This window comes from Neolamprologus brichardi, chromosome 23 (genome assembly GCF_056152115.1).
Source record: "Neolamprologus brichardi isolate AB-2024 chromosome 23, ASM5615211v1, whole genome shotgun sequence".
Classification (NCBI taxonomy): Eukaryota; Metazoa; Chordata; class Actinopteri; order Cichliformes; family Cichlidae; genus Neolamprologus; species Neolamprologus brichardi.
Genome location: NC_142125.1, coordinates 16,715,987 through 16,731,937, shown reverse-complemented (window position 1 = coordinate 16,731,937; position 15,951 = coordinate 16,715,987). Strand labels below are relative to the sequence as shown.

Below are 15,951 nucleotides of genomic sequence, written 5' to 3'. Positions count from 1 at the left end.
TTTTGGGAAGTGGGTTTGTAAGAGTAATAATAATTTAGCATTTTAAAGGGACTCGAGAGAAACCAAAAATAAACCACTGGCAAGTCTAAATAACCTGTAAGTGCAAATGGGACTTTGACAGTTTGTCTTCGTCTGTGTCAGGCCTGTGATTGGCTGCCTGTCTAGGGCTACTGCCATGTAAACTATGAGCTAGTTGAGCTGTTGAACATGCCTGCCTCCCTCTTTAACATGTACTCACTATTTTTCTCTTCACCTTCTTGCTACTTATCGTGCTTTCTCTTTCCAGGCCAACCTGCTGTCCTCCCATCGTAGCCTCGTTTACCGAGTAGAAACCATTGCTCTGGGAGATCAGCCATGTGACCGTGGTGAAAATGTCACACTGTTCCTCTTCAATGACTGTCTTGAGGTGAAAATGCATCAACACACTATTAAAGTTTTGGTCATACAAAGACCCAGATTCACACTTATTAACCCCTCAACCCACTGTCAGTGTAAAGGTTACCTTTATCACACCAGATCAGAAACCTAGGCTGTATTTAAATTTACCTTTGGGCTTAATTAAAAATGTATAAACATTTCTTCATATTTATATGTTGTTTGGTAAAGCTCTTTCGCAGCTAAATTAATAATTTCAGTTCAGGTTTATTTATATAGCACCAAATCACAATAACAGTTGCTTCAAGGCACTATGCATTGTAAGGTAAAGATCCTACAATAGTACAAAGACAACTCACAAAACCCCTATGAGCAAGTGCTTCGGCGACACTGGGAAGGAAAATATAGGAATATATTGCCACCTGTTGCTTTGGCATGTTCCTAGCAGCGCTTTCCTTCATTTTTGCGTTTAAGTGTGGACGGGATTTTTTTTTTTTTTTAATTTTTTTTTTTTTTTTTTAAATGAAAGCGGAAAATCTCCGTTTTCAAAAATACCCGTGTACGTGTGGACGTAGCCTCAGATGCAGACCATTACCATTTCTTATGTCTGTTTTTGGACTTATATAAATCTATTTGAGACAATAGGGTGACAGTGGAGTTTGAAATTGATACTGCAGGTGTTTCTACTAGGGGCAGCACTGGCAGCAGTCGGTATTTTTAATTGGGTAATTACTCCCTGTTAAAACACTTATTGTAAGTGTTGGTCTGCTATTGTGATTAAGAATAATCGAATGATATATTAATAGTAATCGGTGCAGAAGTTATGGCCTTTCAGCTGTAATGCGTGGTTTAAAGTTGTTACGTAGTCATAGTATGATGTAGATTCTTTGTCACACAGGGGGCCGGCTAGATATACTTTTGCTGTTAGTGGTGTTTTCCATCTGTGACTTTAGTCTTGTCATAGGGCTTACTTTTCAAAATTCTCCTAAAATATCCCTTGCACCAAAGATTGCTTATCTGGCCTTGTATGTTGAGCTGTTATGTTTCCCAACAAAAATGATAAAGATAAAAAGAAGCTTCAGAGGTTTTGGGAGAGTCTCTCAGCGTGTCTCAGAATATGCTGTGCAAGTCTCTTGCCAAATCAGGAATGTGCAGTCTATCACTGCTGACACAAAGTGTGTGTGTTAATTAGCAGTGGGTCAGCATGGGAACATGGCAGGCAATCATGAAAGAGACGAGGTTAGCGGCTGCGCTGATTCAGAAGTGTCAGTGACGCCTCCTAATGAGCCTGTCTGTGTGTGTTCAGCAGCTACACTGTGTGTGTTTTAATATATAGAATGGCCATTGTCATGGGTGGCCTCACTACTCTCTATCATCAGCAGCCATTGATTAACTCTTGACCTGGAATGTTGTGTTGTATTTTATCCTCTCCCACATCTCCCTCCTTTCTTCTCTGCCTCTTCTATCTTCCTTCTCATCTCCTAATTAACGTGACATTAATGAGTTGCATCGTTTACCTCTATGAAGGCATCATTGATTTATCGCCAAGCAATCGATAGCAGCTTCACCCACATACTGCAAAATGCACCCACACTCAAGGGATGTTACTTTGAAGTTGACTTTCACACTTACCTCCAAAGTTGGTGTCTGCAACTCTACAGATTGCGAGGAAGCGACACAAGGTGATCAATACGTTCAAGAGTCCGCTGGGACAGACGAGACCACCGCCCCCACTGAAACACATAGCATTAATGCCGCTGTCTCAGATTCGACGAGTGCTGGACTTGCAAGACACAGAAGGTAAAATTGGCAAAATACACAGTTGCATCTTAACATTTCATCTGCAAGTCATCTCAGTGTCCATATGATCAGTCGTAAGTGGAGCAGAAGATTAAATAATTTCATTTTTAAGTTGTATTTTTGAAAAATCATGCGTCATGCTTGAATGCTTTTAAATGCATGTCTTTGGTGTAGCCCCATAAAATTTTAAAGAAACTCTCAGCTTCCAACTAACTGAAAATGTTAGTTATCTTTAATTAATTAATTTAATTTATTGTTTTTCCCTCGAGCAGTCCATCTGAATAATCACAGCTTCTGTTTGTTGTTATAATCCCTTTCCTTCATTTGTTTTTAAGAGAGCACTTTGTTTACTTGCACTGCAGCTAAACAAGGACACCCTGGCTGTAGAAGTACAGAGCTAACTAACTTTAGAAGATATCCACTCAGTCTGTCTGACTTGGACGCTGAAGCCTCATTAGATGAACTTTTGAATATTCTTTTGCACAAGATGACTCTGGCTTCTGTAACCCATCTCCCCCAGCAGTCTTAAGTGTTACCATCATTTCTTCCTGCTCATCTCTTTTCAACAGTTTCTTCTCCCATCTCCTCATCCCACACACTCCCTTGATCTTCCTTTTTTCTTTCTTATATCTTTCTCTTCTCACCGCCTGATTTCTTTTTTCTTTTTTTAAACCCTCTTACTTTTGTCACTGTTAATTATCTTCCCTCTTGCACCGTCATTGTCTGTCCTGGTCTCACTCTTTCAATTCCTTCCTTCAGAGTGTGTGAATGCATTCGCCTTGGTGGTTCGCCCTCCGACTGAACAGGAGAACTTGTTGTTCAGCTTCCAACTGGCGGGAGAGGAAACGGTTAAAAGCGCCTGGCTGCGAACACTTTGCCGCCATGTAGCCAACACCATCTGCAGGGCTGATGCGGTGAGAAGCAACACACTCATACATAAAGAGAAAGAAAGCAATGGAGGACATTTTTTGCTCGAATGTATTTGTTTCATACATCTGTATATGAGAAGACAGGGCATGTTTATGACATGTGGTTAGATGTAGGAATGCATAATGCATATCGTAGTTATTGTTCATGGAAACAAAAATGAGAAATTACATAAAAGATTAACAGTTATTTAGTGCTTGTGGGAAATGGTAGAAATCAGACTTCTCTGGTGTTGATTAAGCTCATGCATTGTTGAGCTCACTGGAAGATGTTAATTTGAGATGCTGCAGTTTGCAGAGTACTCAGCAGGGGGCGATGTTGGCATCTGTTCTGCCTAAACGGCACACAGCTGCATTCCTAATGCTTTTTTCACTGGGTCAGAGCTGCAATGTGAATACCAATGAGAGGACTTCAGCTTGTTAAAAAGCCCACTGCAGGGTAAGGGAGAGAAGGAAATAAAGACTGTGTTAATCCTCCTCCACATATCAGCCTACTAGTTCGACAACAGAGTAAAATGTATCCATCTGTACTGATTACTTGAATTGCACTCTTCAGGTCATGATTTACTATACTGAGTTTGGATCTTTTTTTTTGTATTTTGTTGTCTTGTCTTGCAAACAGGAAGACCTTATTCAGTGTACAAACCCAGACTCACTGCAGGTCAGCACCAAGGATATGGACAGCACCTTGAGCAAAGCCTCCAGGGCCATCAAGAAAACCTCTAAAAAGGTAAAGGCCGAAGAAGTGGCTTTTAATAAGGAACCCTTCCAATATTGACCCCGAAATATTAATGATGTTAATATTTGGTGGAAGGCTCCAAAAATTGACTCAGCCGGAGGAAAGAGATGGGCAACATGAGTATAAAACCTTACATTCTTAGCAATTTGTATTTATTTATTTATTTTGGATGTTCTAAAGAGAAAAGTAGGCGTGATGGAAATAGAAAGGGCTAAGAAAAAGACAGCAGCACGATGCAAAAACTGCAACTCGTTTCACTCTCTGATGTCACACCTGCTTTTGTGGAAGATTTTCTTCTGCTGATGTCCTGCATGTTTGAACCAATAGCTCAGGGAGTTTTCTCTAGCTGCAAAGCTTCAGAAGCAGGTTGATCAGAAAGTGCCAGAAATGGTCCAATAAAAATCAAAAATCATACCTACTTCATCTCAATCACCTGTACTGGTGTTAATATGGCTGGTAGTAACCTGGAAGTCCCTTACACGTCTCCTTGCACTTCTGTAGTGTGTGCTGGATTTATTCCAGGGTGTCAAAATGGTCATTTTTCAACTTGATTTTCCTTTTTCAGAAATGGATGAAAAGCTTGTTTTGGCCAAAATAAAAAAGTTAGTTTGAAACAGAAGCTTATGTCTGCGGTCATGTTTGATTGAACTGCAAAGTAATAGCAATGTGGATACTGGAAGGCCTTCTAGAGTGATCTAAAAACAGTTGGTGTGCTGGGATCTGTCTGAACGTGTAGATGATCTTGAATGGGAGGTTGTCAGTTATTATTTTATCTGTTAGTCCAGGTTCTATATACTAATTTATGTTAGTTTTGACACAGTATATGATAATGATTTCACAAATTGAACAAAATGTAAATCAAAGATACCAAATTACCAGATGTTGACTAATTGCCTGTTCATTAGATGAGCAATGGTTTTTGTTGTGTGCACTCCTTGTCATAAGTGTTTTTGTAATTATTGAGGCCTTTGCCCTTTTTAAAAAAATGAAATGTGATAATTTAACAGACTGTACTTTGATAATGACAGCTTTTACATATTTGTACCCATGCTCTGCCTGGTACAGATGCTTCAATGCCAGAAAAACTGCACGTAGGTTTTTTTCACTGTGTTTGGAAGAAATAAATCCTCTAGTTATGCAGGTGGCTTCAGTAGTGATGGACACTAAGAGCAAATGCAAAATGAGTTACAGCTACAGATACTCAAAATGAAGTGGCTGAAAATAGAACCTGTTGAATGCAAAAATATCATGCGGCGCCTATGACAAAGATGAAGAGCAGGTGTTCTAGAAGTGTTAGAGTTTTCATGGTGCAACAAGTGGAGCCTTGTAGTGTGCTTTGTTTTTTTTTGTTTTTTTCTTTTACCTTTACAAATATGACAGAGACCTGCCAACAAATCAGAAATTATTGACGTTTCCTATCTGTATGTGTGTGTGTACTAGGTGACAAGAGCGTTTTCTTTCACCAAGACCCCAAAGCGTGTGATCCAGAGGGCATTCATGGCCAACAGTCCTTCAGATGAGAAAAGCCAAAGGCTGAGCTGTGAAAACCGCGTCGGCAGCAGCACCACGTTGGCTGTAAGTTCATTTATCTATATGGCATTATTAAGTCTGGTACTAGCTAACACAAGGTGTATTAATGATGTAGCCAAACTGAGATCATCTAATTTCTTGTATTATAATACTCACATTCACCGTCTGTATAACTCAGTTACTACATTTTGGTGTGTTTACGTGTGTGCTAAATGATGAAAGTGATGGATACTAAGAGGTTGTCCGTCTCTCTAACCATCTATCTGTCCACCTGTTCCTTATTGCTTTTCTGTTTTCTCCATCTCTCTCCCTTTGCTGAGAATCAGGTAATTGATCTCTCCATCAGACCCATCCAATTGGTGTCAGTTACTTTCATCTAACTTGATTAGAAAGCAGAAAAAAGGCTCGCGGTCTTAAATGTGCTGCGACTTTCTTCTCTTTGGCAAAGAAAAATAGTCCTATAATCTTCTTGCTTATCTTCCTTTTTGTGTGCGTTTCAGTGGTTAATTTAATCATATTGTATTCTAAAACCCTTGAGTGTGTAGTATTGGTACAACATTATCACATTTTTACCTTTTTGATAAGTATCTCAGGTAACATGCGTCTTTCTAATGGTATATGCATGTAAATGCAGACTGCAGAGTAATCCATGGGTAAATGCTCAAAGCTTATCGAGTCAGATTAATGGCAGTATGCAGAGCTCCTCTTGTAAACAGCAAGTGAAAAAGATTTTAGAAACTAGACAAAATATAACTTTTGCTGCTGGCTTATGAGGACTAGAGATTTATATGTCATTATTTTTTTACTATTTTTAATCAGATGGAGTTTCTTTCCTGTAACCCCATAAATTATTTTCAATAGTGGCTAAGAATAGAGTTTTTTGTGCGAGGTGTTGAATGTTATCTTTCTGACTGAATAAAAGAAAAAACAAGCAAAGCTAGTATTTGCACAATGTGTAGTTAGAAGAGATTAGGATTTAGTGGCTTCTACCAGAAGTTGGCATTGCAGATTGCAGCTAAGTGAACAATTCCTTGCCTCAAGGTCCCAGTATACCTGCCCTGCTGGTTGCTTTGCACACCGCTAGTAATGCTCTTGCACAGCTGCAATGTTCACTGTTGTGCTCCAGTATTCTCCTGAATAATGGGTGTCAGAGAAAACCTCTTCATCAGTGCTGATAAATGGAAGAAATCAAAACTGGAAGCAAAAGAATTGCTTAGGGGGATTTGTGTGAGGATTTGTCTTTTCCCCCCACAAAGTCTCATCTTTTCAAACTGTTGCAAGTTTGAAAAGCTGAATCTCTGAGCTTGTATGTCATATGTCAACCCATATGTCATTAAAATGGCAAGAAAACCGACACAAATGTATGGTAGCGTCACAGGTTATAGAAATTTAGAGGTGCTTGAGCGACAGATGGTGGATGTGGCATCAATTTGACGTCAGCTTTGTCGTACAGTGTCATTCGCACTGTACGATGCAGCATGGCAGGTATAATGGGGCCCTTGCCTTTCCAGGCATATAGGAAAACTCATCTGTTCTGTAATGTAGAACCACTATGATACTACATGGTAGGATTTGCCTTCAGATGATTATACACTAATGAAAACACAATTATTTTCCATTTCTGCCAGATCATCCACAAAGAAATCCTATAAACAGCCTTCAGTTACTGTACTGATCTGTGTTTCCTTGTGATGTTTTAGCTCGTCTGTTTTCTTGCCGTCTTCTCCCCCCCTTCATGAAATGTAAAACCCTGCTCCGTTTGTTTCTCCCTTTTGTTATGTACTTTAGATGCCCCGCGCTGCCTCAACATTCAGTTTGAATGATTCTACCAAAAGCAGTGCCGTGGTGCAGCGCTCTAACTCTCTGGACCACCCTCCAATCAGATTCAAGATCCCTGATCGTATGCGAACCCCCTGCACTCCCCCCAAAAATCCTGTCCCCAAAATTGCTTCCGAGTTGAGCTAAGACCCCTAGCTTAATGCTTGCTCTGTCACCAGAGAATCTAAGCCCATTTTTAATGATTCTTTATTTAATCAACCAGCACTAACTCATTCCAGCCTCCCTGTTTCCTGGGAGTCGTCCTGTTTAAATCTTCCCACCTCTGCTTCTACTTCAGCTGTCCAAAACTCCACACAGCTCAACTCTAAACATTCCCGATCCAAATCTCGACAACATTTGTCCAGACCGCTGCCCTCTGTAGGATTCCAAGCAAGCTCTCCAGGTCCTCAACCTTTTAATGCCAAACGTAGGGTCTTTCCTGAGTCATGCAGAAATCCTCAAGTTCCCATGGATCCACAGAAGGCTGTTGTGACCAGTCCTCGCAAAGAGACTCTGCTTTAAATGATCGCTGAGCATTGTCCTGGAGTTTGACGTGAGCAGACATTATTGTTGTCCACTTTCAGTCTCGGGTGCACCAATTCATTTTCCATTTTAAACTAATCCTCATTAAACTGTCTTGGCACATTTGCCTTTTTAATATCAGAGTATCACTGGTGCATTTCTAGTCCCAAATCAACTCCTTAGAAGCTGAGACCCTGCAAAATGAAAAATACAAATAAAAGATTTGCTCCACAGCCCAAGTCGGATCGACACAGACGAGATTCCATCAGTTTGCGTATAATGCTTCTCTCCACTGGAGATTGGTATACGTGTAAAGGGTGGAGATTTTAAGGGTTGATTTGGAGTAATTTTTCTGAAGAATGTCTTAGATCACGGAGTGGTGGTGGATGGGAATATTAACCAGGTGGTGTACAGTGTACATGTTAGTAATGAGCAGGGGTCACGAAGAGCTGGGACTGTCATTCCAGATTGATACCTCTTATTTTGGGGGAGAGATTTAGATGTGAAGTCTTGATTTCACAAACAGATAGTTTCATTTTGCATTGAGCCAACTCATGAATATTAAAAAGGAATGATTCAGTTACCGTTACAACTATAAGACAGGATGATTTGTCTCTTATCGACCTTTGTTTTGATCAAAGCCATTCTTTTCAGTGCCACTTGAAGAAAATATCAAGAATAAAAATCAAAATGTCAAAGTCTTTAGTTTTTGTATGCAGTGAGCTTTGTGTATTTGGGCTAGTTTACACACAAACAGCACACTAAAATTAAAATGTCAATGTATTCACAATGTCAGTGTGACTTTTTATGTGAGCTTTAATGTTTAGTGGCAGGTCAACTGTTATCTGTAATACATTTTAATCACATGTGATGCCTGAGTCACTAGGCACACAAGGCCTCATATTAGCTGAAGCCATTTAAAGGAGCAGTGTGAAGGATTTTTGTGGCATTGAGGTTGCAGACACTCATGGTGTTGCCCCTACCTGATGCCCCTTTTTTCTGGCACATATTCTACAGAACTCGATTAAAATGCACCGTTTCGTCTCTGGTTTGTGTTTGTGCTTAGTTTTGGGTTTGTGTTTTTTTTACATGGGCATTTTGCTCAGTCACAAATGGTCAGATGGGAAAGAATTGCAAATGAAGTGAGAATTGCACTGATGCAAAATGAGAATTCCTTGATAATGATGCCAGCTTTTTATAGAAAGTGTTGTTTTGATTAGGTGCACTTACAAAAAACACTTACACCCATCGCATCTTAAATGCAGGCATCATGTAGATAATGATACATGTGTGGCAACATTCCTGCATAGGCAACCCAAAAGCAATGAGCAGGGTTTTTGTTTTTCCTTGAATCTGCCATCATTGTTTTGCTAGAGCTGAAATGAGAAACTATAGATACAATACAATAGTAGCTGTTGTCAAGTGTATTCAAGAAGTGTCTCCTCTGGATCAAGAAGAAACAACTTTATCGACAAAGAAAGCAAAATTTAGACACATTTGTACCTTAACAGAAAGCTTCAAATACTTACGTTTTCACAGGGAAAACGGACTTATGGGCTTGAAATATTTTTGAATTCGTTGTTTTGGTTCTCACCATTATCATACTTCTTGTAGTGATCAAACTAAAACTTGAAGAAGTCTTGATTCTTGAAACTTCAAATGCCCTCACAGATTGGGGGAACAAAAAAGCTTCTGTATCACTGTTATGATGAACTCTGCTTAATTTATTCCAATGAGACACATCTATGCAAACTGTAATGTTTAGAGTAAAGATGCCTTTGTATGACACTGGCGCTATATCACTGTAACTAGGCATAAATCTGCTGATGTGCATTTTCACACAGGGTATTTGGAAAAAACTGTGGCTCTGATGAAATGCTTGTATAGAGCACTTGCCATGTGTGTAAAAGCCAGGTGGAAAGCTGCTGAAGTGTGATTGCATTGGCAAAGGCTGCACATCTCAATTAGTTTGGTGCCAGGCTTGGACTGAAAGACATAGAGACTTGAGTAACAATGTTTGTCTCTTTGCATACAGTAATTAAAATGAGGCTGCACCACATAAACTAAACTTTGTACTTGGTGCATACGTGTACGCACTGACTCACACTACCAGTCTTAACTCTGAGTCAAGCTTGAGTATACAATGTCTTTAGAAAGTATTTTAAGTACATTTTTGCAGGCGTTGTTTAAATTAAAATTGATTTAAAAGTTGTTAAATACCAGTGTTGATCACCAGTCTACATCCAGCAAAATGTATATGACTCTATGAAAAGCAATGCATTTTGCAACAAAGAGAAATTGCTGTAAGAACAACAATTTTAGAAGAAACACACTCTGTCCGGTGCACACATTAAACAGAATATATGTGAAACGATGAGGAAAAATAAGATGATTCTCTAGTAAAATGTTTGAGGACTCCAGCACAGACAAGTCTACATCACCTGGCCGTATACCATCTATCAGTGATTACCTCCGTAAGAGATTCTACGAAGTACTTGCTTGGGATTCTGCATACTTAATGTGAATGATAAATTTAGGAATTTACAATATTGTTTTCAAACTGTTGCTGTGGATTAATGGGCAAACATAGAAATTATATCAACTTCATTATATCAGATTAAGAACTATGCATTCAAAAACTGAAAGACCCTGAATATTTTCTGAATGCAAAGATAACACAAGTAAACACAAAATGCAGTTTATAAATAAAGGTGTTTATTAAATATTTATTATATATTAAATGAGGGGAAAAAATCCAAGCCTGTATGGCCTGTGTGGAAAAAGTGATTGCCCCCTAAACCTAATAACGGAAGTTTGATAACTGATGATGATTCTTTTAGCACTGTGGAGCAATTTTGGCTCACTCATCTTTGCATTGTTGGAGTTCTGCCACATTGGATGGTTTTTGAGCACGAACTGCCTTTTTAAGGTCATGTCACAGCATCTCAATCGGATTCGGGACAGGATTTTGACTAGGCCACTCCAAACTCTTCAATTTGTTTTTCTTAAGCCATTCAGGGGTGGACTTGCTGGTGTTTTTCGGATCATTGACCTGCTGCAGGACCCAAGTGCGCTTTCAGCTTAAAGTCATGAACAGATGGCTGGATACTCTTGTTCTCAATGTTTTGGTAGACAGCAGATTTCATGGTTTCATTTACCACAGCAAGTCTTCAAGGTCCAAACAACCCCAGACCATCAAACTACCACAGTCACCATGTTTTATGGTTTGTATGATGTTCTGTGTCTGAAATGCTTGACCTCTTGGATGATGACTCATCCAAGAGGTCATGAGTGCTAAACCTGGGAAGGTCTCAGTTACTTTGTTAGTTTGTTCCTGAATCTTCTGGGATTGTGACATGATGTCTGGCTTTTGATGATCTTTTGGTCTTCTCCACTTTGTCAGGCAGGTCTGATTTAAGTGATTTCTTGATTGACAACAGGTGTGGCAGTAATCAGGCATTTGGGTGGCTAGAGAAGTTGAACTCAGCTTTCCAAAGACGTGATACACCACAGTCAACTTTTCACACAGGGCAGTGTAGGTTTGGATTTTTCCCCCTTAATAATAAACACTTTCATTTAGAAACTGCATTTTGTGTTTACTTCTGTTACCTTTGTCTAATATTTGGATTTGTTTGATCTGAAACATTTAAGTGTGACAAACATACAAACTGTACATGTAAGCTGATTTAATTATCCAAATTGCAATTCCTGCAATATTTTCAGTTTATTAGAGCTTATTGCTTTGTTTATGTCAGCTTTCAGTGATTATGTAGTGATTTCATTGTACACTTGTTACAATGAGTGTAGAGTGATTGTAATCAGGAAAACAAATGCAAGCAGTCAGATAATCAACAGATTATCTAAATTACCTTAGTGGGAGGTGAAACATTAAATTGCCATTTAATTGTGGGAAAGGTTAAATGTCCAATTGATACAGATCTTCATTCATATTTATGAGTACCCAAATACAAAGTCTAATAATAAACATTTCAAACTGCCTTCTCAAACCTGCAAGAATTGATTTCTTCATATTTTAATAAAAACTAAGGTGATTACCACCTCTTGCAGAGCTAATAATCATATTGAAAGCACCGTGGAGGCTACTTGGGCAGTTGAAAAACCCAGTTACTAATAACTGCTTGCCCTTGCCTTTCTTGTCTTTTAGTTTAATTGGTTAGATTGTTGTTGTCAAGATGCTTCTGGTCTTGTGGTTAGACACTTCACTCCCATCCTCTTGGACTGCATCTGGGGATGGTCCTTGTTCTGCGCTGAAAATCAACTGCAGTTTGGAGATTCAAGGATTTCCTGAAGTCATAGATCAACAGACTCGAGGGCTATTTTATGTTTTTTATTTTCCCTTCTGTTGACTTCTGTACTGTGGGATGTGTTTTTGAAACTGAAGAAGTCACCTCCTGCCTACGATTAGACTGGATTTAATGCACTTGCTCACTGGCTTCACTTTTCAGGTCCTTTAACGCCTTTTGTGGTTTGTTTGTTTGTTTTTAAATGGACAGTAAGGGCAAGTGCAATATTTTGTCATCTTTCCCCCTCACCCCCAACAGCCAGTTCTGGCAGATGACTTGTCCCTCTTTGAGTCTAGTTCTGCCAAACACTCTTCCTTTCTGCTCTTGCCGACAGATCGGTTCTGTTTCTAATATTTTAGCATTTTCTTCATATAGAGCACCTTGAGGTGTCTGCTGTTAAGATACTATATAAATATGGTTGACTGTGTACAAACACATAATAGGTAAAACTGCCATTCTCATATTCCCTTGCTGAAACCTATTTTTCCAAGTTGCACGAAATACCTCCACCCATATTAGATTTTTCTTGTAGCAGATCCAGTTTCCTATATGATAACAAGCTCAGTTACAAACATAAATATAGAAAGTAGTGTTTCAAGAAACCTGAATCACTCTTTAACGGGACAGTTGGGTATTAACATATAATTAACTATAAGTACTTTTTCTTCCATGTTTGTCATTTTCTTTTAAAAAATAAATAAATAAATCTGTCTTCCATTTACAGGCACACCACTCGCCCTCCATGGTCCATCTGCCTACCATGTTTGAGAGGAAGTATCACACATTCAGTCGTTCAACCACCCACCTCTTCTGAAATGCTTCTGTTTGAAGGCACCAGCAGGAGTCATTACTAGCCTTTTCCACCTCGTTTGCCTTGACTGACACTAACAGCAAGATTTGACCACATAGGTCGATTTGCATAAAGTTAAAGCTACCTGTAAAGTACGACAAACTTATATTTGTCCAAACCGGTGCTTCAGGCTTACACAGATTTAGCCTATCCAGAAGAAATGGCTTTAAGCCATCATAATGCACTGAATGTAGGGACTTACTGATATTTGCCAGTATCAGAACTGTCCTGCAGCTGTCTGTGGCTTCCTATCTGAAATATGAGCAGCAGTGGGGGCAAACTGGTCATAATTTTTATGCTTTATCCAGCTAATATTAGTCATTTGCTGCGAACTTCCAGGACTTCCTTTCTTTTTCCAAACTCACAATGTTGGAATTAAGACTGCATCACTAGGGCCTAACTGGAACGGTACTGTGCCATGTTTGTGTTTGATAGCCACTGCTTTGGTCAAGTTTGACTTAATTTTTAAAAAAATGAAGGACAAATTTTTAGTTTTCTGTGTTTTCTGTGTGTGTTTGTGTACTAGTTACATTTTCAGTGTTTCTGTTTCCCTATTCAGCTTCCTGATTTCTAAGCAACTGCTCAGTGCCGTTCGTGGTTATAAGCATAGACCAAGTTTCATCATGTTTGTATACGTGTGGTTTAAATGGGAATTTAATCCCATCCACATTTGCTAAATGCTATGGTAAAGTAAATTAACATTAATTTTGAAGTTAGGCTTTTTATTTAACAGGGGAAAATAGTTAATCTCTTGTGTCGACTTTTTTTTGCCCTTTAATGTTATGTTTTGTTTTGGGTTTTTTTTGTTTTGTTATGTTTTTTTAAATTAACTCACTTTAACTGACATTTGTCATTGTTTTATTGTAGTGTTGTAGATTTTCTTTCTCCGCATGTAATAATATTCTAATTAACTCACCTTGTTAATGTAAACTTAAGCTTCCAGCTTTTATAAAGCTTCTATTTTAACATTTGAGAGATTCAGTTCCACAGATCACAACCATATGTTTCTTCCCAGTACACTTGTACCTGTTTTAAAAGCCTTTTTACACAACATCTGTATCTGTGCGTATATTCGAGTGATGCTGCCTTGGTGTACATATTTATTCTTAGTACTTTTTTTTGTGTTTTGTTTTTTCCCTGAATTACATTATTTATGTTTGTTCTCTCGTATCTTTAAGGCTCTTCTCACCAAGCCTAATCATTTCTAGTTCTTTTATCTCAACATTAAATGCACTTAAAAATGTATGTTTTCATTTCGTAAAAATGTAGGGGTTGGTGGCTAAATACGTTAAGTCATTTGTGTTAAAATAAATTCATTTATTTACTATATCCCTGAAAATGTTCATGTCTCTGAATAAACATGACAAAAGTTAAATGGAACGAATCTTAAACCGTTAAAGTCAAGTGTGTCATATTTGAGCAGTGTTATTTTTTAGTTTTTTGTCCCACCAGTAAAAACAAAATAACACGATAATTAATAAACTGGGGAGAATATGTAGCAAATATGATGTAAATTAACCCATATGTAAATTAATATTTAATTTATGTGGTTTTTGTAATTCATCAGAAGGTTCAGTAAAAAACAATTGGTAGTTATTTTATGGTTCAGGTTTTAAAGGGTCAAATTCTTGCCACTACAAAAAAAAAAAAGATCCAAGTCAAGCTACTACTAAATGAGTTTCTCAAAATATTCACTTGAAGGCCTGTTTATCATTTGCATACTACTTTGAAAGAAGCTCATGAATGTTCTTCAGCACTCATCTATACTCATTTGATGTAGGAGTTAGTTTAGAAGTTTCTGGATCCCCCTAGACAAAAAGTGCCTTTCCCCTGTTTCCTTTCCCCCTTAAATCAGAGCTGCTGCTGTAAATTCATTTTTGAACCAACAGAATCAGTTGGTTCTTTGAAGAAAGTAAACCTAGTCCAGAAATACTGACAAATAGGGAAAACTGGATAACCAGCAGGTCTTTTGCTTAAGGTGAGATTTTTAAATGTGCGCAATATGGCAACAATGAGGCCAGTAAGCAGCACTACTTCAACACTGATCTCATATTGATCACTGATGACTAAACTCTACATGTAGGTTTTCCACTGCAAAAACTGGGAGCCTGATTCACAGACCATAGCATAGGATTAGCTCTCTCCCCTTTACAAAAATGTGATTATGCCATTAGTATCCATTCTCCGTGGTACTCTCTATTGTAAAGCTGTAATTGTGCATAATTACTTAATGAATTTCTTTAAAGTCGTCCCTTTATGTTAGCAGTTGTGATTTGCTGGCTGTTAATGTTCATGAAATCCAAAGTAGCAAAGCCAAAAAAGAAAAGGCTTTCTGAACTTTGACACAGCTTAAAAGTTCTAATTAAAAAGATGCTAAAATTCTCTCTGAGTTCATACTCCCAGCACACACTCAGACCTCAGCTGCATGTCCTCTTGCCCTTAGCTTAACTATAATCACATTAGCTACCGCAGACTTTCTCACACTGAGTGGAGGTGCGATTTGAATGGTGAACATTTAATTTTAGCCACATTAGTATTTCATGTCATGGCAGTGGGTTGAGAAGGGTGTTCCTGTTTAGTGCTCTTTACATGAAACCTCTTCAAAGTATTAGAGAATAATCTGTCTAGTCTGGATAAGTGTGATGTGCCAGTCTGCCAGCTAGCAACTGGAGGTGGTGTCATGCAGGCCGGAGGCAAGGCGAGGCTGGGGAATAGCCACAACCAAAAGGCACCTCTTCACAGAGTCATGGAGGACACTCACTCTTTTTATATTTGCCTTTACCTTCACTTCAAAGTAACTCTTCCTGGCCATTTAGGGATGAAACAAAGAAAAAGAAAAAAAGGCATGCTAGAAGAAGTTGGTGGGGGGCTGCAGTTGGAGTTTTAAGGGTCTGCAGAGGCTAAGCTACCATCAGAGCAGATAAATACTATTCAGCTCAGTCTACCTAAATGCTGCAATTGGGAAAGAATTCTTCATGGAAATATTCCGTACTCTGCATGGATATGAGAGAAATACATTTCATTCTACAAACGGATTTCATAGTGGAGACACAACCAGAAAGAGAGAGCAGTTTGACATTGAAATTC

General features: G+C 38.6%; 1 protein-coding gene across 3 annotated transcripts in view; it reads left to right on the top strand.

Annotated features, from left to right (window-relative positions):
* Window positions 1-13,678, top strand: part of ect2 (epithelial cell transforming 2) — a 36,400-nt gene extending 22,722 nt beyond the window's left edge. For 2 of the 3 annotated variants that reach the window (XM_035912651.2, XM_035912650.2), the window contains 6 exons: window positions 287-406; window positions 2,037-2,175; window positions 2,935-3,089; window positions 3,724-3,831; window positions 5,281-5,415; window positions 7,159-8,739. In XM_035912651.2, the coding sequence (XP_035768544.1) occupies window positions 287-406; window positions 2,037-2,175; window positions 2,935-3,089; window positions 3,724-3,831; window positions 5,281-5,415; window positions 7,159-7,335 (834 nt within the window). In that variant the 3' untranslated portion in view covers window positions 7,336-8,739. Of the gene's footprint in view, window positions 1-286; window positions 407-2,036; window positions 2,176-2,934; window positions 3,090-3,723; window positions 3,832-5,280; window positions 5,416-7,158; window positions 8,740-12,738 lie in introns of those variants that run through there. The other variant, XM_006801995.3, reaches the window with a different exon arrangement.
* Window positions 13,679-15,951: the final 2,273 nt, after the last annotated feature.